Below are 25,478 nucleotides of genomic sequence, written 5' to 3'. Positions count from 1 at the left end.
GCAGCGATCTCTAAGGAGGGTGCCTGTAACCAGAAAGGTGGATTGAAGTGTGTATACTTCAATGCCAGAAGTATAAGGAATAAGGTAGGTGAACTTGCAGCGTGGGTTGGTACCTGGGACTTCGATGTTGTGGCCATTACAGAGACGTGGGTAGAACAGGGACAAGAATGGCTGTTGCACGTTCCAGGGTTCAAATGTTATAGTAGGATCAGACATGGGGGTAAAAAAGGGGGAGGCGTGGCATTACTTGTCAAAGACAGTATCACAGCAGTGGAATGGACGATGGAAGAGGACTTGCCATCTGAGGTAGTTTGGGCTGAGGTTAGAAATAGGAAAGGTGAGGTCACCCTGTTAGGTGTTTTCTACAGGCCTCCTAATAGTCCTAGAGAAGTAGAGGATAATATTGCGAGGATGATTCAGGAAAAGAGTGAAGGTAGCAGGGTGGTTGTTATGGGGGACTTTAACTTCCCAGATATTGACTGGGAGAGCTATAGCTCGAGTTCATTAGATGGGTCGGTGTTTGTACAATGTGTGCAGGAGGGTTTCCTGACACAATATGTCGACAGGCCAACAAGAGGGGAGGCTATATTGGATTTGGTTCTAGGTAATGAACCAGGCCAGGTGTTAGACTTGGAGGTAGGTGAGCACTTCGGGGACAGTGACCACAACTCGGTGACTTTTACTTTAGTGATGGAGAGGGATAATCGTGCGCCGCAGGGCAAGAGCTATAGCTGGGGGCAGGGAAATTATGATGCAGTGAGGCATGACTTAGGATGTGTGGATTGGAAAAACAGGCTTCAAGAGAAAAACACTAATGAGATGTGGGGATTGTTCAAGGAGCAGCTACTGCGTGTCCTCGATAGGTATGTACCAGTCAGGCATGGTGTAAAGGGCCTTGTGAGGCAGCCGTGGTTTAGTAAGGAATTGGAGTCCCTTGTGAAAGGGAAGAAGGCGGCATATGTAAAGATGAGGCGTGAAGGTTCAGTTGGGGCGATTGAGAGTTATAAGGTAGCCAGGAAGGAGCTAAAGAGGGAGCTAAGAGAAGCGAGAAGGGGACATGAAAAGTCTTTAGCTGGTAGGATTAGGGAAAACCCAAAGGCTTTCTATAGGTATGTCAAGAATAAAAGGATGACTAGGGTAGGTATTGGTCCAGTCAAGGATAGTAGTGGGAAGTTGTGTGTGGAGGCGGAGGAGATTGGAGAGACATTAAATCAGTACTTTTCATCAGTATTCACTCAGGAACAGGACACTGTTGCTGATGTGAATATGGAATCACAAATAATTAGAATGGATGCCCTGGAAATATGCAGGGAGGAGGTTTTGGGAATATTGGAAAGGATGAATATAGATAAGTCTCCTGGGCCTGATGGCATTTACCCCAGGATCCTATGGGAAGCTAGGGAGGAGATAGCAGAGCCATTGGCCTGGATTTTTATGTCGTCATTGTCTACGGGAATAGTACCAGAGGACTGGAGGATAGCGAATGTGGTCCCATTGTTCAAGAAAGGGAGTAGGGATAGCCCTAGTAACTATAGGCCAGTGAGTCTGACTTCAGTGGTGGGCAAAGTCTTAGAGAGAATGGTAAGGGATAAGATTTATGAACATCTGTGTAGGAACAACGTGATCAGGGATAGCCAGCATGGTTTTGTGAAGGGCAGGTCGTGCCTCACAAACCTTATTGAGTTCTTTGAGAAGGTGACTAAGGAAGTGGATGAGGGTAAAGCAGTAGATGTTGTGTATATGGATTTTAGTAAGGCGTTCGATAAGGTTCCCCATGGTAGGCTAATGCTAAAACTTCGGAGGTATGGCATTGAGGATACATTAGAGGTTTGGATTAGGAATTGGCTGGCTGGAAGGAGACAGAGGGTAGTAGTTGATGGATTATGTTCATTTTGGAGCGCAGTTACTAGCGGTGTACCACAAGGATCTGTTTTGGGACCATTGCTTTTTGTTATCTTTATAAATGATCTAGAGGAAGGACTTGAAAGCTGGGTGAGCAAGTTTGCGGATGACACAAAAGTCGGTGGAGTTGTGGATAGTGAGGAAGGAAGTGGTAGGTTACAGCGGGATATAGATAAGTTGCAGAGCTGGGCGGAAATGTGGCAAATGGAATTCAATGTAGCTAAGTGCGAAGTCGTTCACTTTGGTAGGAATAACAAGATGATGGATTACTGGGCTAATGGTAGGCTACTTGGTAGTGTGGATGAGCAGAGGGATCTTGGTGTCTATGTACACAGATCTCTGAAAGTTGCCACCCAGGTAAATAGTGCTGTGAGGAAGGCATATGGTGTACTGGGCTTTATTGGCAGAGGAATTGAGTTCCGGAGTCCTGAGGTCATGTTGCAGTTGTATAGGACTCTGGTGAGGCCTCATCTGGAGTATTGTGTGCAGTTTTGGTCGCCATACTATAGGAAGGATGTGGAAGCTTTAGAACGAGTGCAGAGGAGGTTTACCAGGATGTTGCCTGGAATGGTAGGAAAATCTTATGAGGAAAGGCTGAGGCACTTGGGGCTGTTCTCATTGGAGAAGAGAAGGTTTAGGGGAGATCTGATAGAAGTGTATAAGATGATTAGGGGTTTAGATAGGGTAGATACTAAGAACCTTTTACCGCTAATGGAGTCAGGTGTTACTAGGGGACATAGCTTTAAATTAAGGGGTGGTAGGTATAGGACAGATGTTAGGGGTAGATTCTTCACACAGCGGGTTGTGAGTTCATGGAATGCCCTGCCTGTATCAGTGGTGAACTCTCCTTCTTTATGGTCATTTAAGCGGGCATTGGATAGGCATTTGGAAGTTATTGGGCTAGTATAGGTTAGGTAGGATTCGGTCGGCGCAACATCGAGGGCCGAAGGGCCTGTACTGCGCTGTATCCTTCTATGTTCTATGTTCTATAGAAGATTCTTAGCAGGTTTGAGAGGCTGCATACTGGTAGGTTGCTTTGCCGTGTGAGAAAGTCTAGGACTAAAGACTAGGGCTATGTATAGGGTTTTAAACTAAATAGAGGGTAGGGCTTGGGGTTCAGTTGCATGGAATATTATGGGAAAGGTTAAAGGAGTGCCCAGCAGAGGTTATTAAAGCTTCCAGAACAAGTAATAGGACAGTGAGTATGGAAAGTCACAGGAATCTAACTTCAGGCACAGCAGATAAAGGGACAACTATGAGAAGAAGTAATCATCATGTTCAATACCATTCATGACTCCTCAGATACCAAAGCAGTCCATGTTCAAATCCAACAAGGTCTGGACAATATCCAGGCTTGGACTGGCAGGTAACATTTTCGTCACACAAATGCTAGGCAATGACCATCTCCAAGAAGGGACAATCTAACCACCTTGGAGGATAGTCACCCGAAGGTCTGAAGCCGAATGTCCCACACCACTGAAGTGTTCGCAGACTAGGAGGGAACACCCTTGTCTGGTGATCGTTGTGCAGTGTCCATTCATCCATTGTCATATCGTCTGCTCGGTCTCACCAATGTACCATGCCTCAGGGCATTCTTGCCTGCAGCTTATGAGATATATAACATTGGCCGATTCACATGAGTAACCCTCACCAGGCAAGAGTGTTCCCTCCCAGTCAGTGGTCCCAGCCTCAATGGGTGACCATCTTCCAAGGTGGACTTAGGGACAAGCAACAACTTAAAGTGGCCGAGCAGAGGCTGATAGCCAAGTTTGGTACCCATGAGGATGGCCTCAACCAGGACCTTGGATTCATGTTACACTACAGGTGATCCACTGCACTATACACTCTCTCTCACACATGCATACTCCTACATACTCACACATTGACACAGACCCTCTCTCATACACAAGCTCTCTCTCTCGTACGCACACACATACACACCCCACCCCCTCACAAGCGTATACCCCATCACACACATACACACACTTTACCAAGCTTACACATACACTCTATTCTCCTGCACACACACACACACACACACATATAAGTTTATGGGGTGAATGTGTATTGCAGAATTATATTTTAGTTTGCTCAAAAATGCATAACCTACAGTCAATCCCTGTAAAATTCTGTAAATCCCACTTTAGAAATAGAACCAGTCTGACTGGTCTCCCTCCTATAAGAAGGATGTTTTGAAACTTGAAAAGGTTCAGAAAAGATTTACAGGGATGTTGTTAGGGTTGGAGGGCTTGGGCTATAGGGAGAGGTTGAATAGGCTGGGGCTATTTTTCTTGGGGTGTCAGAGGCTGAGGGGTGACCTTATAGAGGTTTATGAACTCATGAGGGGCTTGGATAGGGTAAATAGACAAAGTCTTTTACCTGAGGTGGGGGAGTCTAGGAATAGATGGCGTAGGTTTAGGGTGAGAGGGGAAAGATTTGAATGGGACCTAAGGGGCAACATTTTCAGGTAGAGGGTGGTGTGTGTATGGAATGAGCTGCCAGAGGAAGTGGTGGAGGCTGGTACAATTATAACATTTAAAAGGTATCTGGATGGTAGTGAGTAGGAAGGGTTTAGAGGGATACGGGCCAAGTGCTGGTAAATGGGACTAGATTAATTTAGGATATCTGGTCGGCATGGACAAGTTAGACCGAAAGGTCTGTTTCCGTGCTGTACATGTCCATGATTCTATAACTCTATAAGATTTGGATGCAGACAGACTTTAACCTCACATCTTTAATGCATTGTCTGAGCTGAGATAACAGATTTTGTTAGAAAACCTGAAGTTATCTTGAGAATGTGACTTAAAAGAAGTTCTGGGATTTACATATTAACAAACCAAAAATTGGAAAACCATTCTAAAAGATGGAAGAGTTAATCTAAATTTGTTTAATATTTTTCAGCTGCATGACACTGTAACCTTTTACTATAAATTCGATGTCTTATGATCCTGCTCCACAACCAGCTGCTGAAGAAGCAGCACTTTGAAAGCTAGTGCTTACAAGTAAAACTGCTGGCCTGTAACCATTGTTGTGTGATTTTTAATTTTGTCCATCCCAGTCCAACACCAATGTACTTAAGACAGAGATAGATAAGTTTTTGATGAATAAGGGGATTAAGGATAATAGAGAGAAGGCAGGAGAATGGAGTTGAGAAACCTATCAGCCAATGGTGGCAGACTACTTGGCCCAAATGGCCTAATTCTGCCCCTGTATCTTATGGTCCTATAGTGATAGCAGATATAGAGCAGAAGGGGGCTGCCCCTAAAGAAATACAATATTGGCAAATATGGGAACTAGGAGGGGAAGGTGGGTGCTCAGCAGTATAGTAGTTATAGGGTCAAGGGACCAGGAAGTAGATCTGATCGAAAAGATCAATGTACAAAAGAGAGGATAAGAGACAAACCATCAAAGATGCACTTCCGGCCAGAGTGGGTGCTTTACAAGGAGCTTGCTCAGATGGGTTCATGGAAAAGGAACAGGAAGAGGCTCTATCAATTGGGTGGTTTCAATATCCTGATCTCACTTTAACTTTTGGAGAGGGCAGTGGAGAGGAGGCAGATTGATGGATTTAAGAAGATGGTTTGCAGTAGAGAAAAGCTAGGAGTTATCTTTAAATTCCAGATTATCCCAGAACAGTAAACAATTTTTGCAGGTGAGAGCAGAATAGAAGTCCAACTACAGATGGTGGTGAATGAATCAACCAGTTAGCCTAATACCTTTGTCATTTGGTTCCCATCATCCAGCATCTTGCAAATATTTGTTTAACATACAGATCAATGACAGAAAGATAGATTGCTTAAACTCTACCAAATGATAATCAGGAATTAGTCTAGAAGGTTTTCTCTGCATTGAAGGAGACTAATTTCATCACCATCTTTAAAAAGGTTTACAGTTTGGATCTAGGTAATTATAGGTACTATAAATTTGACATCAGTCATCAGAAAAATGCTTCAGAGAAGCATTAAGGATTTAAACAAGGAGGGAATCCAAGTTGGCGACGATCGGAGTAGATCTGCCTTTCTGAGCTCCACACCCCAGCCCAGCAGTAGTGACATTTTTACCCCCCCCCACCTTACCTTTTCTCAGAGAAAATTGATGTTAAACGGTTGTGAAATGGTTTAAATCGATTTGCAGTGAAGCTTCGATTGCTTGAGCAAGACGTGCGGGGAGTTCGGGTGGCCGGAAACAAGTGGTAATCTATGAGTGCCAGTTGTCCAAGTGTCTCTCAATCATCTGACAATTCTCCTTTTGATTATCCGGCAAAGCAGGCCATAATGCCATGTAACTGATAACTGAATGCTGGGTTGCCTGGTGCTGTTTTCTCAGGGCCTTGGGATCTTGTTCGGATGATCCAGGATTTGGATGGTTAATGTTCGGATAGTTAAGGTTCTACTGTAAATCCTTTTTGAGTGAGAGAGGATGACGAGAGGAAAGCATACAGCCAAACTCCAACACACAGGGCACTCGCCGAAGGCATTGGGCATGCCCGTGACTGTGACTGTGGATGCAGCTGCAGCTCCCTCGGCAGCTGAGAAAGAGGCACCTGTGCAGCAGAATGATGCTGCGCAATTCGTGGCGATCCGAGGGATGATCAAGGAGTTGATGGAAGACAATTGTACTCTGTTGGAGCCGATTTCAGTCATGCTACAAAAGCAAGAGACGGAGTTGGAAGGGCTCAGGAAGCGAATCAAAGAGGCCGAGCGGCAGACCGCGGCATCGGAGACCGAGGTCGAGTCCTCGGCGGGGGTGGATCCAGGCCTTTGATAAACAGATCCAGGTCTTGACTGAACAGGTTGATGAGCTGGAAAATCGAGGTAGGAGGAAAAACATCTGGGTCATTGAGCTGCCAGAGGGAGTGGAAGGTGGGCAGCTAGCAAGTTTTTTCGAAGACTGGCTGCCACAGTTTCTTGGCTGGGATGCCAAGGCAGACCAGGTGAAAACTGACAGAGCTCACCGGGTTGCGGTGCGCAGATCTGGTCTGGAGTGGCATCCCCGCCCGGTCCTGGTATGATTTCAAAGCTACAGGGACAAGCAGAGAGTCCTGGACTCAGCTAGAAGGATGGGGAAAGGTTCACAGACCCTGACATATCAGGGAATTAAGATAATGATTTTCCAGGAGATTTCTGCAGCGGTGATCTGTAAAAGGAAATCATTTGATGAGGTCAAGAGAAAATTAAGGGACCTTGGAATTCAAATTGGATGAGATACCCAGCGGTGCTTCACATTACTCACAATGAGATGGTGCGGTCATTTGATTCCTTGGAACAAGTGAAAAATTTCTTGGACACTTGAAAATAATTCGGATGGATTTATATCCTGAACAATAATGTTCGGTTTATTTTCTTGGTATGTTTCTTGTAATGTTGCCCTTTTCTTAAAGAAGCTGCTGTTGGTGTGTGGTTTTTTTTGTCTGATTAGGATTGGTGTTGGTATATAGTTGGGTGTGGACAGAGTGCTCATTATTTCGTCTATTTCCTTCTATTGCTGGGTCTGGAGTGCAGCACGAGCTTGACGGGGAAATAGGCATGTGTGTGGGAGGTGTAGGTGCCCTCTATGGGCAGGCGATGGAGTCCCCTATTAAGTGCCTTTGTGGTTTGTAGGTAGTTTAATGTTTTGGTGAGTCTTCTTTTGAATATGCCCAACATGCTGTATGTCGAAATCTTTCTCTCGGCAGGTAAAGGATCATGGCTAGCAGTGTTCTTAAATGGTACTCCTGGAATATTAGAGAGATCCATTCGCCAATTTAAAATGAAAAAGCCTTAGAAAGGAGGGGGTTGATGTTGCCCTGTTGCAGGAGACTCACCTTAATGATAAGGAACATGTGAAGTTGCAGCAGGGCAGGTTTGATCAGGTGTTTTTCTTGTCCTTTAACATTAAGAACAGGGGGATGGCCATACGTGTCTGGAAGAACCTTCATTTAATTTACTAGATTGTGTTAAAGATGAATATAGTCGGTTTGTTATCCTTAAGGCCCTAACATGTGGCGAGGAATATGGTATTTTGAATGTCTATTGTCCTCTGGCCCAACTCCTTAAATGTTTGACTGATGCACTATCTAAGTTGATGGCCTTTGTGTCATGGCATATTATTATGGAGGGGATCTTTAATTGCTTTATGGATTCTGTACTGGATAGAATGTCCAAAGGCCCCCCCAAAGCTTTCTCCACAACCTAAACAGTTGGGTGATCTGTGTGTGGAACTGTGGTTGGTAGATGTTTGGAAACATCTCCACCCTATGGGCAGGGACTTTATGTTCTTTTCCAAACCTCATAAGTGCCATACAAGCATTGATTTTTCCTAACTCCCATGGCTCTTCTCGATTCGGTGGTATCCTGTTCAATTGGGAATATTGTCATCTCCGATCACGCAGCAGTATATTTAATGGTTGAGATTAAGGATAATGCAATGAGTTCACAGTCCTGGTGAATAGAACCCTTCATCTTCAAGGACAGTAAGTTCGTTGAGTATTTTTCTAGGGAATTTGCAGTATTTTTGGCCACCAACTCAGGTACAGCTAGTAACCTGTCCATTCTTTGGGAGACTGCTAAGGCCTATGCTAGAGGGATGATTATCTCATACTTGGCCAGTCAGAAGCAATGGAAGGGAGAGCAGTAGCATCTGCTCGAGGCATGATTGAAGGTAGGTGAGATAGCATATTACGGTAAACCATCAGTGACTGAGCTGCAGCAGATCACAGTCCTTCGATCTGCCTTAAACTCCATGCTCACGCATACAGCCAGGAAGGAACTTGCCTTTGCAAAGCAAAGGTTGTTTGAGCATGTGATAGGCCGGGTAAATATTTGGCATATCTGGTTAGGAAGAAGAATGCCTCCCAATCTATTGCTTCTATTAGGGAAGGGAATCTTACTTGTAATGCTAAAAAAATCAATGCGGCATTTTGGAGGTTCTGTTCTGAACTGGTGGGACCGAAGATGCATACGGTTACACTATATGCAGATGATGTTCTTATTTTACTTTTGACCCCGGCAGTCTCGCTGCCCTGTTTGATACGGTGTATTAATTCATTTGGTTCTTTCTCAATTTACAGGATCAATTTTTCAAAGTCAGAGGCTCTGCCTATGGGGGGGTCTGAGGGGATACCTGACGTGAAAGCTAAGTTCCCCTTTAAGTGGGCACAGGGAGGTTTTCTTTACTTGGGCTTCTCTGTTATCCCTAGTTTTGATTAGTTATTCAAGGCTAATTTTGTTCATTTGTTTAACAAGATTAAACAAGACCTTCAAAGATGGGGGCCCTTCTAATATCAGGGTTGAGTCAAGTCGCTCTCATAAAAATGAACAAATTGAGTGGCTGCTTTAGTTCTTTCATTTGGCACTACAAATGACCCATTATTAAGCTTGCGAAACTGCAACTGCCCCAGGCTTTGGGGGGACTGGACCTCTTGGACATTAGAAGATATCAACTGAGCTCCTCCTATCTTTTGTAAGTGACTGGGTCTGTTGGGATTCAGCATCCACATGGTCAGTCATTGAGGCCTCCCAGACGAAATATCCTCTTATCAACCTGTTGTTTTTCAACAAAATGAGGACAGTTGTCTAACATTTCTGTAATCCAGTAGTTTCTAACACGGTCAAAGCATGGAGGGCAATGAGGTAGATAGAAGGTAATATGTATAAAACATCTTGCTCCTATAGTTGGAATGCCGGATTTCCAGTCAGGGACATTGGATCCGAGTTGGTAATTTGGGCAGATAGGGGAGTCTCTTGTTTGGGTAATCTATTTGGGTGATCTGTTTGAGAGTGAAACGTTGATGTCATTTGATCAATTAACTCAGAAAATGGATTATAGAGAAGGGACCTCTTTTGTTTCTTTCAGATTAGAGATTTTATCTGAAAGGAGACCACGCTCTGAGTGTTATAGATCTGATACGGAAAAGAGAGTGCTTCAGTGAGTATTCTCTATCATTTGTTGGGGAGAGGTTCCTCGGATGACATTGAGCACCTAAGTGAGGTCTGGGAAAGAGCATTAGGAGTTGAGATCACTTCGGAAACTTGGATATTTGTTAGAATGCGAGGAGGGTTTTGATATGTAATAGGACCCATGCTATGCAGTTAAAGATTCTTCGTAGGGCTCATTTGGCCCCAGATTGTCTTGTGAAATTTCAGCAGGGAACATCTTCAATGTGCTCCAAATGTAAAATAAATACAGGTGCCCTCACTCATTGTCTGTATTCCTGCCACAGGCTCCATGCATATTGGAACGCTGTGGCAGGACTAACAGAGAGGGTCTAGGGGACCAAAATCAAGGTGGACCTGGCCTCATTGCTCCTGGGTTTGTTAATTTACTTCCCTTAGACGTACATGGGAAAAAGCTTTTTAGCATCCTCACTTTTTGTGCAAGGAAGAACATTCATTTGTGCTGGGTGTCTGAGAACCCCATGGGTCTGTCAGGGTGGCATAAGTTAATCATGGAACACATTCCTTTAGACTTCCTTGCAAACATGATGCACCAGAAAACTGACAACTTTTACAAGACATGGCAGCCCTTTTTGAATTATTTGGAAGCAGATCTGTCCACCATTTTGATTAGGACTTTTGTCTAGCCATGATGGTTTGGTCTAATAAACCTAATGCCATGACAGAAAGAATTTCAAACAAATGTGGCTTTAATAATTGATGCTCTCAAAGGTTGAGAGCTATGGCATTATTGCACTGAGCGGTATTATTTATTTATTTGTAATAAGTGTAATTTTAAATTCTTTCATAGAGTAGTATAATAGTTGGTTTATTGGTGTTTTTGATGTTATGATACTATATTTTCATATTTTTGTAACTTCTTAATTTTGTAAAGAAAGATTTTTCAATAAAAATATTTTTAAAAAAGGATGTAGACAGGGCTTTGAAAGTTTAACTATGTGAGGAACACATCCATGCCTACCAGATTTTCTAAACTGAACTAGTTCCATCTGCTTGCATTTAGCCCACATCCCTCTAAACTTTTCCTATCCATGTACCTGTCCAAATGTGTTTTAAATGTTGTAACTATACCTGCCTCTACCACGTCTTCTGACAGCTGATTCTGCATACGCGCCATGCTCCTTGTGAAAAGGTTCGCCTTCAGATCAATTTTAAATCTTTCCTATCCTGGGGAAAAGATGTTAGCTACTCATCTTGTCAATGCCCCTCATGATTTTATAAATCTCTTTAAAGGTCACCCCTCAGCCTCCTACATTCCAGGGAAAAAGTCCCAGCCTATCCAGCCTCTCCTTACAATTCAAACCTTCCAGTCTCAGTAACATTCTTGTAAATTGTTTTTTGTACCCTTTCAAAATTTAATAACATCCTTCCTATAGCAGGGCAACTAGAATTGCACGCAGTGCTCCAAATGTGACCTATTTCCATGCTTTATGACTCCAATTAAGAATTGGGCACAGGATTCCAAGTGAGTCTTATAATCAGTTATCCTGTGAATGCACCTTCTACTCTGCATGAACGAGAACAGTCTGTAACTTCAGCATTTGTCCTGACCCCACACAAAAATGCATACTGCAAATTAAACATTATCAGTTGCCAGTCAGAGATCAATTAAGCATATTAAGATCAGTTTGAAACACTCCAGCTTCGTACAAAATGTTAACACTCACACAGATCTTTGTATCATCTGTAAGTTTGCAGATTCTGGCACCAACACATATCTCTACATCATTATTAAAGCAACAGTCCCAACACTGATCCCTCAGTGACACCACTGATGATCCATCATGGTCTGAATCCCCCACTATCACCACTATCCATCTATCACCACTGTGTCTTCACAGTCAGTTCCCAATCCAGATCTATGTGCAATCAAATTTGTAATTCTTGACTTTTTCTTATGATGCATACCAGTATTTGGTATCCCTAACCAGGCAATCACTTGTTACATCTGTAATGATTCTCTCAAGCATTTTTTCTGATAACTGATAGCAACCTAATATTGTCACCCAGGTCCAGATTGTCACCTTTAAGATATTAGCCCCCTTTCAGTGATTGGGAACCAGTCCTGTGGGCAGTCATAAAGAAAAGGGCTAAGAGTTGGAATAGGGTGTATTCAATTTCCCAGAGAGCTGTTAGATGGATATTATTATTTCAGTAACACTCAAGTATAACTTGAGCCTATATCCTTTTGATTCAGGGACAATACTGCTGAGCCACAGCAGCTGGTATGAGAACAAATACACCGGAAAGCACAGAGATAAAGGAGGTGCAAAGATTTACTTGCTAAAAATTCCAATTTACTCAATGTTTGTAATTGGCACAAGAGACATTTTAACTGAGGTATGTGTCTTATTTGAGAAATAAAATCTGTCTTGTGAACAGTGATATTAATTCATTCCTAATGCATTTGACACACAGAGTGTCCAGGCCTATCCATTATCAGATGGCTTTAGAAGGCCATTTTGGAGAACCTAGAGTCCCACCATGGAGCCTTACCCACTAACAGTTTCTGTGTAGAAATCACAATGTATTCCCCACAATATCTTGTGTACCGGATGAGCACAGGTTACTCAGGAAGCACACATTCATAAAGTCAATCCTAATGCATAAATAGAACTTCTACAATATGGTACATTCAGAAAACCTTCCCGCCCCTTTCAGAATTGTCTCATACAATTTTGCACACAGAAGGGTCCAACAAATAGCAATGAAATACAGACAGAATTGCATTTATATAAAACCTTTCATGATCCAGAATGTCTCAAAGAGATTTACAGTCACTGAACTACTTTTGAAATATAGTCACTGTTGCAAAATTGGACAGGCAACAGCTAGGATGCATACAAGATCCTACAAAACAGCAAAATGAGCAGATAATCTGTTTTCAGGTATTGGTCCAGGGATAAATATCATCCAGGAAATCAGAGAGAACTCTTGGTCAGAACTCATGGGAATTTTCACATTTTGTATAAAGTGTAACACTGCCAGTAATGGAGCACTTTCTGAGCATTACTGAAATTCAGCCTGAAGTTAGATGCTCAAGGAGGACAGATTCCACTCAAGGCCAAGCTTTTATAAAGTCTGATACAGGTAGCTGTGGCAAACAAAAGCTGGAGGCAAACACAAATCTTGCATTAAAGAAAATGACAAAAACACAAACTAAACACAAACGCACATTTGGCTGAAGACACTGGTAATCTGTTGAGTTCCAAAATGGCACCACTGATATCAAATCAGTGAAAGATAACATCTTGATTGATCTCATGATCTCTGCTGGCTCTGCAAACATACAGCTGACATTCACTCTGCACACAAATGCCCTCACCAGTATAGAGTCCAGTACAAGGATCTGTGAATGCACACTTCAGGTGCCATTTCACAGATGACAACACAAAAGCAAGCGCAGACAATCCCAATTTTCACTCCATGAGTCTGAGAAGTCAAAAGGAATAGCTCAAGACAAAAAGAAATCAAGGTCTTTTCAGTAAAGAAAGCAATAGAATGAAGCCCCAAAAATCTCACAGCAGGAGCTGACTTCACTAACACAGCAAGACTGGTGGGGAGACAGGCTAACTTGATCTGCAGACCCTCATACACACACAATGGTAAATATCTCATACTTCTCACAATTTACCATTAAAGCCTAATGCTAAGTGTTAGTCAGTCTCAAGCATTTGTGCATCAATGTTACAGAGCCAAAGAGATGAGGTGCCTGAAAGTCCAGTGTTTGGGATTCCTTCCAGTGTTGGCATGCAAGGTCGCAGCAACTTTTATCTTTCCTTTGACTTCCTTTCTCGTTGTCTTCGTATTTTGACAAATGCCTGAGCATCTTTATCTCCTTTTCGTGCCTCTAATAACTTCAATATGTTGTCTTCTGCCAAGAAAATAAAGCCAGACACACATCTCACAGTTACAAGGTGGCTAAAAGTCTTAATAAATGTAGTGTGTATAATTTTCTCCTCCAAGTTTCATTCCACGTTCCCTAAAACCACTTTGTGCGACAGTGTTCCCTCAAGCTCACATCATTGTTCATGTGTCACCCTCAACATATAGAGGTGCTGGGTGTGTTTGATGGAGAAAGCATAGCGGAAGCTTTAATTTCAGTTTAAAGGAGTAGACCAAGCTTCATTTTTGGTTTGGAGGAATGTAGGGAGTTTTTGATTTTAGTTTATAAGAGGAGAGGAAGCTTTAAAACAGTAAGAATAACTTCATTCATTTTGAAAAAAAAAGGGGGCCCAGTCTAAACCACTCTTGAATTTGTCTTGAGATGGGGTTTGATGGGGTTGGTATGCAGGATGCTTTACTTTCAGTTTAAATGAGTAGATGGAGCTTTATTTTCATTTTAAAAGATTAGAGGGAGCTTTATTCTGCATTTAACCGTGTGCTGTACAGTCCTGGTTTGATAAGGCAATGCAAAGGTTGCTTTACTTTCAGTTTAAAAGAATTAGGGAGGCTTTATTTTCAGGTTAAAGAATAGATAGAGCTTTACTTTCAATTTAAAAGAGCAGCAAAAACATTACACTATATCTGACCCCGTGGTGTCCCTATCCTGGGAGTGTTTAATAAAGCTTTACCTTCAGCTTAAAAGAGTAGAGGTAGCTTCAGTTTGTCTCTAGCCCCATGCTGTACATATTCTGATAGTGATTGAGGCTTGTTAAAATATTTGAGTGCACAAGACTGTTCTCAGATTGGTTCTGTTGTTTACAGAACTCTCTCAAAATTGAAAGAAGTGGAGGATAGACTGCCTTGATGGAGCAGGGCAACAAAGAAAATGCGACCATCTGCAAATTCCCTCAAACTCTCAAATTATGCTAACTGAAAATATATCACCAATCCTTCACTGTATAAAGTCCTAGAAGTACCTTCCTAAATGTATCCACATCACATGACTGCAGCAGTTTCAGAAGGCAGATCACTACCCTCTTGATTAGGGCACTTGGGGATGGGTATTAATATTGAAATAGCATTGACACCCATATTGATGAAAAGAACTCAACAAATGTCTGGTAAATATAAAAAAAAGTGATGTCTTACCATTTGGTTTTGGATGGCTCAGAGCCAATCGGCTCTGAGGAACTTTGCTAATGTTGAGAGGTTCCTCAGTGCTGTACAGTCCTGGGATGTCTTGCAGAGAGAAGTAAGCTTCCCCTTCTAGATCGTCACTGACCAATGTATCATGATCAAATACAGTAATAAGTAGGCAGGCCCCCTCTCTCTGACACTGCTCTGAAGTAACATTGCTGAAAACAAAAAAAGCAGTTATTACCCCCTACTCAGGCTTCTTATAAACTATATTTGACATTTTTGCCTGTAAACTTTGTACATATAGGATTCTGTAAATGTTCTAATTCAGAACAAAAGCTTAAAGGTGACACCAAAATTGGGGGTGTAGTTGAGAGCAAAGGAGGTTACCTCAGAGTACAACAGGATCTTGATCAGATGGGCCGATGGGCTGAGGAGTGGCAGATGGACATTAATTTGAGATGCTGCATTTTGGAAAGGCAAATCAGGTCAGGACTTACACACTTAATGGTAAGATCCTGGTGAATGTTGTTGAACAGAGATGTTGGAGTGCAGGTTCATAATTCCTTGAAAATGAAGTCCCAGGTAGACAGGATGGCGAAGGTGGTGTTTGGTATGTTTGCCTTTATTGGTCAGTGCATTGAGTAGAGGAATTGGGAGGTCATGTACAGGACATTGGTTAGGCCACTTTTTGAATACCGCATGCAGTTCTGGTCTCCTTGCTATCAGAAGGATGTTGTGAAACCTGAAAGGGTTCAGAAAAGATCTACAAGGCTGTTGCCTGATTCGGAGGGTTTGAGCTATAGAAGCTGAATAGGCTGGGGCTATTGTCCTTGGAGCATTGGAGGCTGAGGGGTGACTTTGTAGAGGTTTATAGAATCATGAGGGGCATGAATAGGGTAAATAGACAAGGTCTTTCCCCAGGATGGGGGAAACTAGAGGGCATAGGTTCAAGGTAGAGGGGAAAGATTTAAAAGGGACCTAAGGTGCAATGTTTTAACACAAAGGGTGCTGCATGTGTGGAATGAGATGCCAGAGGAACTGGTATAATTACAATTTTAAAAGGCATCTGGATTGGTATATGATTAAGAAGGGTTTAGAGGGATATGGGTAAAATGCTGGGAAATTTAGATTTATTTAGGATATCTAGATTTATTTAGGATATCTGGTTGGCAAAGACCAGTTGGACTATGTTTGGATGAGTCTGTTTCCATGCTGTATACCTCTATGACTCATTGACTCTAATAGCCTGTAATGTATCAAGCCATCCAAGTGTGTGTGTGTGAGAGAGAGAGAGAGAGAGCAGGAGTATGTGTATGTGCAGTCAAAGGCTATGCTTCTGGACTGACAGTCCAAGTTGTCAACCATGCCGTCGGTACTTTGCACCTTTCGTGCAGCCCATAATCAAATACATGCTTGACTTAGTCCTCACAATGAAGCTACTGATGGTTAATTTTGGCTGTGCAACAATGGAGGATGAGTGATAATGAATAATCTCAAATCTCTCCTGATCTCTACTCTCAAGGTTGAAGTATACAGGCCACGAAAGCCACAAGCTTAGTGCTATCCAGTACTGTACGCCCATCACAATTTTCCTTTTCATCCTTGGGTTAGAAAGTAGGCATTCAACCAGCATAACTGCCCCTGATCATCAGTCAATATAGTCTATTGGAGATGCATATAAATGGACATCATTCAAAGAACAGATCAGCTTGGCTTTCATAGAATCCCTACAGTGTGGAAACAGACCATTCAGCCAATCAACACTGAGCTTCTGGACAGCATCCCACCCAGACCCACCTATTCCATTAATTTTGCATTTCCCATTGCTAATACACCTAGCCTGTACACACCTGGACACTAAGGGCAATTTAGTAATTTAACCTGCACAATTTTGGACTGTGGTAAAAAAAAACAGAAGTGGAATCAAACCCAGGTTCCTGGTGCTGTGAGGCAGCAGTGCTAACCACTGAACCACAGTGACTCAGTGGTTAGCACTGTTGCCTCACAGCGCCAGGGACCCAGGTTCGATTCCAACCTTGGGCGACTGTGCGGAGTTGCACATTCTCCCCGTGTCTGCGTGGGTTTCCTCCGGGTGCTCCGGTTTCCTCCCACAGTCCAAAGATATGCAGGTCAGGTGAATTGGCCATGCTAAATTGCCATAGTATTAGGTCCATTAGTCAAAGGGAAACTGGTCTGGGTGGGTTACTCTTCGGAGGGTCTGTATGGGCTTGTTGGGCCGAAGGCCTGTTTCCACACTGTAGGGAATCTAATCTAATCAATCACCATGCTGCCCTGTGATACACTGTGGTCAAACAGCCCATCATGAAACTGGGTGATTGACAAAAAGGATACTATGGAACCATATCCTGGCAGAATAAAGTTATGAAACAATAACAACAATTTATATGGTGCTTTTAATGTAATAAAATAGCTGCAGCTATTTTAGGAAGGTTTTTGGGTTAAATAGGTTAACCAAAACTTAAGTAGGGTGACCTTATAGAGGTTTTTACTTAGATTAGATTACGTACAGTGTGGAAACAGGCCCAACAAGTCCACACCGACCCACCGAAGCGCAACCCACCCATACCCCTACATTTACCTCTTACCTAATACTACAGGCAATTTAGCATGGCCAATTCACCTGACCCGCACATCTTTGGACTGTGGGAGGAAACCGGAGCACCTGGAGGAAACCCACGCAGACATGGGGAAAAAGTGAAAACGTTACACAGTCAGTCACCTGAGGCGGGAATTGAACCCAGGTCTCGGGCGCTGTGAGGCAGCAGTGCTAACCACTGTGCCACCATGCCGCTCATAAGTTTTATAAAATAATGATGGGTTTTGGATAGGAGAATTAGACAAGGTCTTTTCCCTGGAGTGGGGGAGTCCAGCACTAGACAGCATAGGTTCAGGGTGAGGGGAAAAGATATAAAAGGGACCTAAGGAGCAACTTTTTCACGCAGAGGGTGGGCTGTGTATGGAATGAGCTGCTAGAGGAAGTGATGGAGGCTGGTACAATTACAGTATTTAAAAGGCATCTGGATGGGTATATGAATAGGAAGGGTTTGGAAGGATGTGGGCCAGGTGCTGGAAGGTGGGATTAGATTAGGTTATGATATCTGGTCAGCATGGACACGTTGGACCGAAGGATCTGTTTCTGTGCTGTGCATTTCTATGACTCTAAGTACTGTCTGTGAGGAAGACAGAGAGGTTTAGGGAGACAACCCAATGCTCTTAGCCAAGGCAGCTGATGGCATGGCTGCCTATGATGGAGCAAATTAATCAGTATACACCGGAGGTGGAGACATCTCAAAGGACTTTGGTTGGAGAATATTACAAAGATAGGGGTAAAGTCATGGGCATGTTTGAAAACATGGATCAGAATTTTGAAAAGCAAGATGACAGCAAGTGGAAGGGTAGCACACTTACAGATCTTAGTTGGTACAAGTGGGATTGGCCAAGATGCAGGTCAAGTGTTAGAGCCTGGAGATAACAAAGGCATAGACAAGGAACAAGCAGTGATAGAACTTATTATATTTAATTACATGAGAGCCAATTACAATGTGGGTGAGAATAGACTTGATCCAGTTAAATTAGAATCTTTGAATCCCCTGAGATATAGTGGTAGTGCCTGAGAACTGGAATGTTGTAAACATTACATGCTTGTTCAAAAAAAGGATGCAGAGGATAGTCCAGCAACTACAGGCCAGTAAGATTAATGCTGGTGATGGGAAAGCCTTTCAAAACAATGACCTGAAACACATTCACCAGTTACTTCAACAAATGTGGATTCATGAAGGAAATCCAGCGCTGTTGAGGGCAATGTGGTTAATGTGGTGTATGTACTACATAATAGATATAGTGGCCTCTTCACAGGCCTCAGCAAAGTTGAATAAAAGGATCAGCTGCAGTTATGGCTGAGTGGTAGAAGACAGAATACTGGTGGACAGTAACTGTTTGGAAGAGAGGATAATGCATAGTAGTGTTCCCCAGGGAATCAGGATGAATGTTAGGGCCAGTTTTTCTCTTTACGTATTACAGTAATTCTGTAGATTTGGATGAAAAGGGCACAATTTCAAAAAGTGCAAGAGGCACAGAAGTTGAAAGTATTTGTGAGGATGACAATGATAGAGAATGTGGGAAGATTAGTGGAATGGATAGACACCTGGCAGATGGAAAATAATGCAGAGAAGTCTGAAGTGATTTATTTTGGAAGCAAGAACAAGAGAAGACGATATGACATTTTTTTTTAGATTAGAAACATTGTCAAAACAGGCCCTTTGGCCCAACCAGTCCACACCGACCCTCCAAAGAGTAACCCACCCAGACCCATTTCCCTCTGACTAATACACCTAACACTATAGCAATTTAGCATGGCCAATTCACCTGACCCGCACATTTTTGGATTGTGGGAGGAAACCCACACAGACACAGGGAGAATGTGCAAACTCCACACAGACAGTCGCCCAAGGCTAGAATCGAACCTGGGTCCTTGGTGTTGTGAGGCAGCAGTGCTAACCACTGAACCACCGTACCACCCCAAATAAACACCACAATTCTAAAAAAAAGGGGTGCAAGCACAGAGGGGTCTGGGTGTATATTGTGCTTAAATCATTGAAAGTGGCTGAGAAAACAGCTACTAAGGCCAGTAAAAATCCTTTGCTTTATAGAGAGGCGAGGAGTAAAGAAAACAAGGAAGTTATAGGGATGAGTCCTCCGATTCACAGTATAGTGTGATGGCAAGTGCGTTTCCTGGTGTCTGGTCCACTGTAGCCCGGGACAAATTTTTTCAAACAATCTTTTCACATCATTAATTAAGCAACCAAGCTGTTGGGTGCATTTCTCAAGGAATCATGCAGCCAGACAGGTATCAGTGCCAGAACTTTCTGGCTTCCATTTCTCTGGAGTCATGTTTAAAACCCAGCTGCACATCACTTTAGATCATGCAAGCCAGGAGTTGATACTCACACTGCAATTCTCAACTCTTCAAATATTGTAGACAAAATATAAGCTGGCTCCCGACTGCATGGATAGGGATCTGGAGGGGTTAGTGGATGGGATGGTGAAGAGGAGGGGAGATCTTTTGCAAATTGATCAAAGGAGTCCATGCAAACAAACTGAGCCAACCGGGATTGAGATTGCAGCACAGGCAGTGGGGCATCCTGCAGTTAAAAGGAACCCACAACAGTGCCATATGAAGGTCAATGATCTCCTATATTTCTCTACGGTAAGTGTCACCATCATCTCTCAGCTCCCTTACACCCACGAGGTCGCACTCACTCTGACTCTGCCACTTGCTAAGGCTGGTGGACTACAATCCTCAGTATTGCACATATCATGTTCACTCAATGGCCCTCAATCACCTTATTTTCGCAAACGACTAAACCTTCCTTGCCTTGCACAAATTAGTCACTCACTGGAACACTTCATCCTTTCATCTGTTCAAGCATTACAAATACATTAAGGACAAAAGGGTAACCAGGGAGAGAATAGGGCCCCTCAAAGATCAGTAAGGTGGCCTTTACTGTGGAAAAGGATATGGAAGATATAGACTGTAGGGAAATAGATGGTGACATCTTGCAAAATGTCCATATCACATTTATTTAAATTAAAATCCATCTGCCATTCCTCAGTTTACTAACCCAATTAAAAAAAAGACACTTTTTGTTCTCATTCTGGACTTTACACTCTGTATTCCGCTCCAACAACTTACCCAATGCTAACGTCAGGCTCACCAGTCTGTAGTTCTCTGGCTTTTCCGTGTAGCCTTTCTTAAATAATGGCACAACATTAGCCACCCTCCAGTCTTCCAGCACCTCATCCATGCCTGTCGATGATTCAGATATCACTGCTGGGGCCCTACAATTTCTTCCCCAGCTTCCCACAACATTCTGGGGTACACTTGATCAAATCCTGGGAAGTTATCTATCTTTATGCATTTTAATACTTATAGCATCTCTTCTTCTACAATATGGACTATTTTCAGGACATCACAATTTATTTCCCAAAGTTCCCTCACTTCCATGTCTTTCTCCACATTAAAGGTGATGCGAAATATTTGTTTAGGATCTCAACCACCTCCTGTGATTTCACACATAGTTGACTTCATTGATCTTTAAGGGGCCCTATTCTCTCCCTAGTTACTCTTTTGTCCTTAATATACTTGTAGAATCTCTTTGGATTCTCCTTAACCTCATCTGCCAAAACTATCTCATATCCCCTTTCTGCCCTTCTGATTTTCCTCTTAAGTCCTCTTAAGTGTGCAGCACAGTGGCTCAGTGGTTAGCACTGCTGCCTCACAGCGCCAGGAACCTGGGTTCAATTCCAGCCTCAGGCGACTGTCTGTGTGGAGTTTGTACATTCTCCCAGTGTCTGCGTGAGTTTCCTCTGGGTGCTCCGGTTTCCTCCCACAATCTAAAGATGTGCTGGTTAGGTGAATTGATCACAATGATCAGGGATGTGTAGGTTAGGTGCATTAGTCTGGGGTAAATGTAAAGTAATAGCGTAGGGAAATGTGTTTGGATGGGGTACTCTTCGGAGGGTTGGCTTGGACTTGTTGAGCCGAAGGGCCTGTTTCCACACTGTAGGGATTCTATTCTAATAAGTCTACTTCTACACTCCCTATGCTCTTCAATGGATTCACTTTATCCTAGCTGTCTATACCTGACATATGCCTAATCCTTTCTCTTGACAGAGCCTCCATATCTCTGATCATCCAGTGTTTCCTACTCCTGCGGGCCTTGTTTTTCAAATGAACAAGAACTACCCAAGAACATTTGGTTGTGATCAGGAACTGGGACCTGGAATGTCCTTTTCTGGATCAACATTTAGTTTTGAAAGAGTCTCTGCCCATCAGGTACAAGGTTTTTGTTCCTGGTGTGGACTGTAGGGTGTCTGATCTGGTCCAGAATGCCATTCTCAAGAGAAATGTGACAGTAATTAGAGATAGCCTTATTAAGAGAATAGATACGGTTCTCTGCAGCAAAGGTAGAGTGTCTCAAAGGCTGTGTTGCCTACCTGGTGTCAAGGTTCAGGACATCTCTTCTGGGCTCGAGATGAATTTGGACCGGAAGGAGAAAGATCTAGTTGTTGTGGTCCACATAGGTACCAATGACATATGTAAGACTAGGAAAGAGGTTCTACTGAGAGATTATGAGCAGCTCCGGGTTAAATTAAAAAGCAGAATCACAAAGTAATAATTTCCTGATTATTACCTGAGCCACATGCAAATTGTCACAGGGTAAATAAGATTAGAGAGGTAAATGCATGGCTAAAAGATTGGTGTGGGAGAAATAAGCTCTGACTCATGGGCACTGGCACCAGTCTGGGGAGTGAGCTGTTCCACTGGGGCAGCCTTCGTTTGAACCACAGTAGGACCAGTATCCTGGTGGATCATATAATAAGGGTTGTAGACAGGGCTCCAAACTAATTAGTGGGTTGGACATGGGGGTTGGTTAAGGCTGCTCAACTGGAGGGAAGTTTAAACAATGATAGAGCAGAAGTGCAGGATGTTGATGGGGTGACTGATAAAGTGTGACAAAAAGGATGGGCAAGTATATAGAACAAAGAAAAAACAAAGAACAAAGAAAATTTATAGCCCAGGAACAGGCCCTTCGACCCTCCAAGCCTGAGCCGATCCAAATGTACTGTCTAAACCTGTCGCCCAATTCCTCAGCATTTGTATCCCTCTGCTCCCCACCTACTCATGCATCTGTCCAGACACATCTTAAATGAATCTACCGTGCCTGCCTCTACCACCTCTGCTGGCAACGTTCCAAACGCCCACCACCCTCTGTGTGAAATACTTGCTGTGTGTATCCGCCTTAAACTTTCCACCTCTAACCTTGAAAGAGTGACCTCTCGTTACTGAATCCTGGGGAAAAAGCTGGTCTCTATCCACCCTGTCTATACCCTTCATGATTTTGTAAACCTCAATCAGGTCCCCCCTCAGTCTCCTTTTTTCTAATGAAAATAAACCTAACCTACTCAACCCCACTTCATAGCTAGCACCTTCCATACCAGGCAACATCCTCGTAAACCTTCTCTGCACCCTCTCCAAAGCGTCCACATCCTTTTGGTAATGTGGCGACCAGAACTGTACACAGTATTCTAAATGCGGCCGAACCAATGTCTTGTACAATTTTAATATGACCTGCCAACTCTTATACTCAATACCATATGCCTTCTTGATCACTCTATCCACCTGTGGAGCAATCTTCAGGGTACAATGGACCTGCACTCCCAGATCTCTCTGCCCATCAACTTTTCCCAAGGCTCTTCCGTTCATTGTATAATTCGCTCTAGAATTAGTCTTGCCTAAATGCATCACCTCACATTTGTCTGGATTGAACTCCATCTGCCACTTTTCTGCCCAACTCTCCAGTCGATCTATATCCTCCTGTATTCTCTGACAGTCCCCTATGCTTTCTGCTACTCCACCAATCTTCATGTCATCTGCAAACTTGCTGATCATACCAACAGTGCCCTCTTCCAGATCATTTATGTATATTACAAACAACAGTGGCCCCAACACTGACCCCTGTGGAACACCACTGGTCACCTTTCTCCACTTCAAGAAACTCCCTTCAACTACTACTCTCTGTCTCCTGTTGCTCAACCAGTTCTTTATCCACCAAGCTAGAACACCCTGCACACCATGTGACTTCACTTTCTCCATTAGTCCACCATGGGGAACCTTGTCAAACACCTTACTAAAGTCCATGTATAGGACATTAACAGCCCTTCCCTCATCTATCAACTTGGTCACTTCCTCAAAGAACTCTATTAAGTTGATAAGGCACGATCTCCCTCACACAAAACCATGTTGCCTATCACTGATAAGCCCATTCTTTTCTAAATATAAATAGATCCTATCCCTCAGTACCGTCTCCAGCAACTTTCTCACCACCGACGTCAGGCTCACTGGTCTGTAGTTACCTGGAATATCCCTACTACCCTTCTTGTACAGGGGTACATGAGCAAGCCTCCAGTTCTACAAAGATATCTATCAGGGCCCCAGCTATTTCCTCTCTCGCCCCTCTCAGCAATCTGGGATAGATCCCATTCAGTCCTGGGGATTTGTCTAAAGATTACCTCTAGCATACCCAACACATCTTCCCTACTTATGCCAACGTGATCCAGACTAATCAAACTTTTATCTCTAATCTCAACATTCATCATGTTCCTCTCCTCAGTGAACACTGATGCAAAGTAATCATTCAGAATCTCACCCATTCTCTCAGGTTCGACACACAGCCTTCCTTAGTTATCCTTTAGTGGACCAATCCTTTCTCTAGTTACCCACTTGCTTCTTATATAAGAATGAAATGCTTTGGGATTCTCCTTAATTCTGCTCGCTAAAACTATTTCATGATCCCTTTTAGCCCACTTGATTCCTTGTTTAAGATTTGTCCTACTCTTCCAATATTCCTCCAGGGCGTGTTCTGTTCTTAGCTGCCTAGACCTTATGTACGCTTCCCTTTTCCTCTTGGCTAGTTGTACAATTTCTCCTGTCATCCACAGTTCACGAATCTTGCCTTTCCTATCCTTTGCTTTCAATGGGACATGCCTATCCTGCACTATCTTTAACCTGTCTTTGAAAGCCTCCCACATCTCAAATGTTGACTTCTCTTCAAATAACTGTGTCCAATCCAATATGTGCAGGAGTATAGCAGGACTTAGAACCAGAATAAGGTATAACAGTAAAACGTTAAAGCTTAAGGTTCTTTATCTGAAAGGATGCAGTGTATGTAACAAGGTAGAGGAGTTGACAACACAAATAGACCTAAGTGAATATAGGAACAGGAGTAGGCCATTCAGCCCCTTGAACCTGTTCCACATTCAATGAGATCATGGTATGAGATGTGGCTGAAATCCATCTACTGCCTTTGGCTGACATACCTTTGTTTAAAAATTATCGATTTCAGATTTAACATTAGCAACTGATCCAGCATCCTCTGCCATTTGTGAAAAAGAGAGTTCCAAACATTGACACCGTGTGTGTGTGGAATTGCTTCCTAAAATCTCTCCTGAACGATCTCGCTCTAATTCTCAGACTATGCCTCATAGTTTCAGGATCTCCAACCACTGGAAATAGTTTATTTTTATCTACTTTGTCTTTTCCTATTAAAATGTAGAGGTGCCAGTGTTGGACTGGGTTGGACAAGGTCAAAAATTACAAGACACGAGGTTATAATCCGACGGATTTATTTGAAAACACTAGCTTTTGGAGCGCTGCTCCTTCATCAGGTGTTAGTGAAAGAGGAAAACCTTAGACACAAAATTTATATGGAAAAGATCAAAGGGTCATACAACTCATGCACTGAATTGCTCTGATCAGCTGAAAATTTTCAAGATGTTCAGTTATCCCATTCTTGATTATAGACTGAAGAATTTCCCCACCAGAGTGGTTTGTAATTCATCTGAAGCACATGCCTTGTGTTTGCTACCTAGGCTGCTCATACATATTAGAGCTCTGACACTGATGTAGCCTGATGTTGTACAGTGGCATATCGAACCTGTATCTGACTGATCACTGCTGCCCACCTCTCCCATTCTAAAAAGCAAACTAAACCGCAGAGACTGGCCACCTGTAATTCAGTGTTAAAGTCAGCAAGT

The 25,478-nt window shown here is 43.0% G+C and overlaps 1 protein-coding gene across 4 annotated transcripts in view; it reads right to left on the bottom strand.

The window, feature by feature from the left end:
• Positions 1 to 12,114: 12,114 nt before the first annotated feature.
• The window catches only part of unc13d (unc-13 homolog D (C. elegans)), a 169,320-nt gene continuing 155,956 nt past the window's right edge, over positions 12,115 to 25,478 (bottom strand). For 3 of the 4 annotated variants that reach the window (XM_060844631.1, XM_060844632.1, XM_060844634.1), the window contains 2 exons: positions 14,871 to 15,076; positions 12,115 to 13,710 (listed from right to left, as the gene is read on the bottom strand). In XM_060844631.1, the coding sequence (XP_060700614.1) occupies positions 13,607 to 13,710; positions 14,871 to 15,076 (310 nt within the window). In that variant the 3' untranslated portion in view covers positions 12,115 to 13,606. The remainder of the gene's footprint in view (positions 13,711 to 14,870; positions 15,077 to 25,478) is intronic. The other variant, XM_060844633.1, reaches the window with a different exon arrangement.

The sequence above is a fragment of the Hemiscyllium ocellatum genome, chromosome 25, assembly GCF_020745735.1.
Source record: "Hemiscyllium ocellatum isolate sHemOce1 chromosome 25, sHemOce1.pat.X.cur, whole genome shotgun sequence".
NCBI lineage: Eukaryota > Metazoa > Chordata > Chondrichthyes > Orectolobiformes > Hemiscylliidae > Hemiscyllium > Hemiscyllium ocellatum.
The sequence above is the reverse complement of the archived record's forward strand: the minus strand, read 5'-3'. Positions and strand labels throughout refer to the sequence as shown.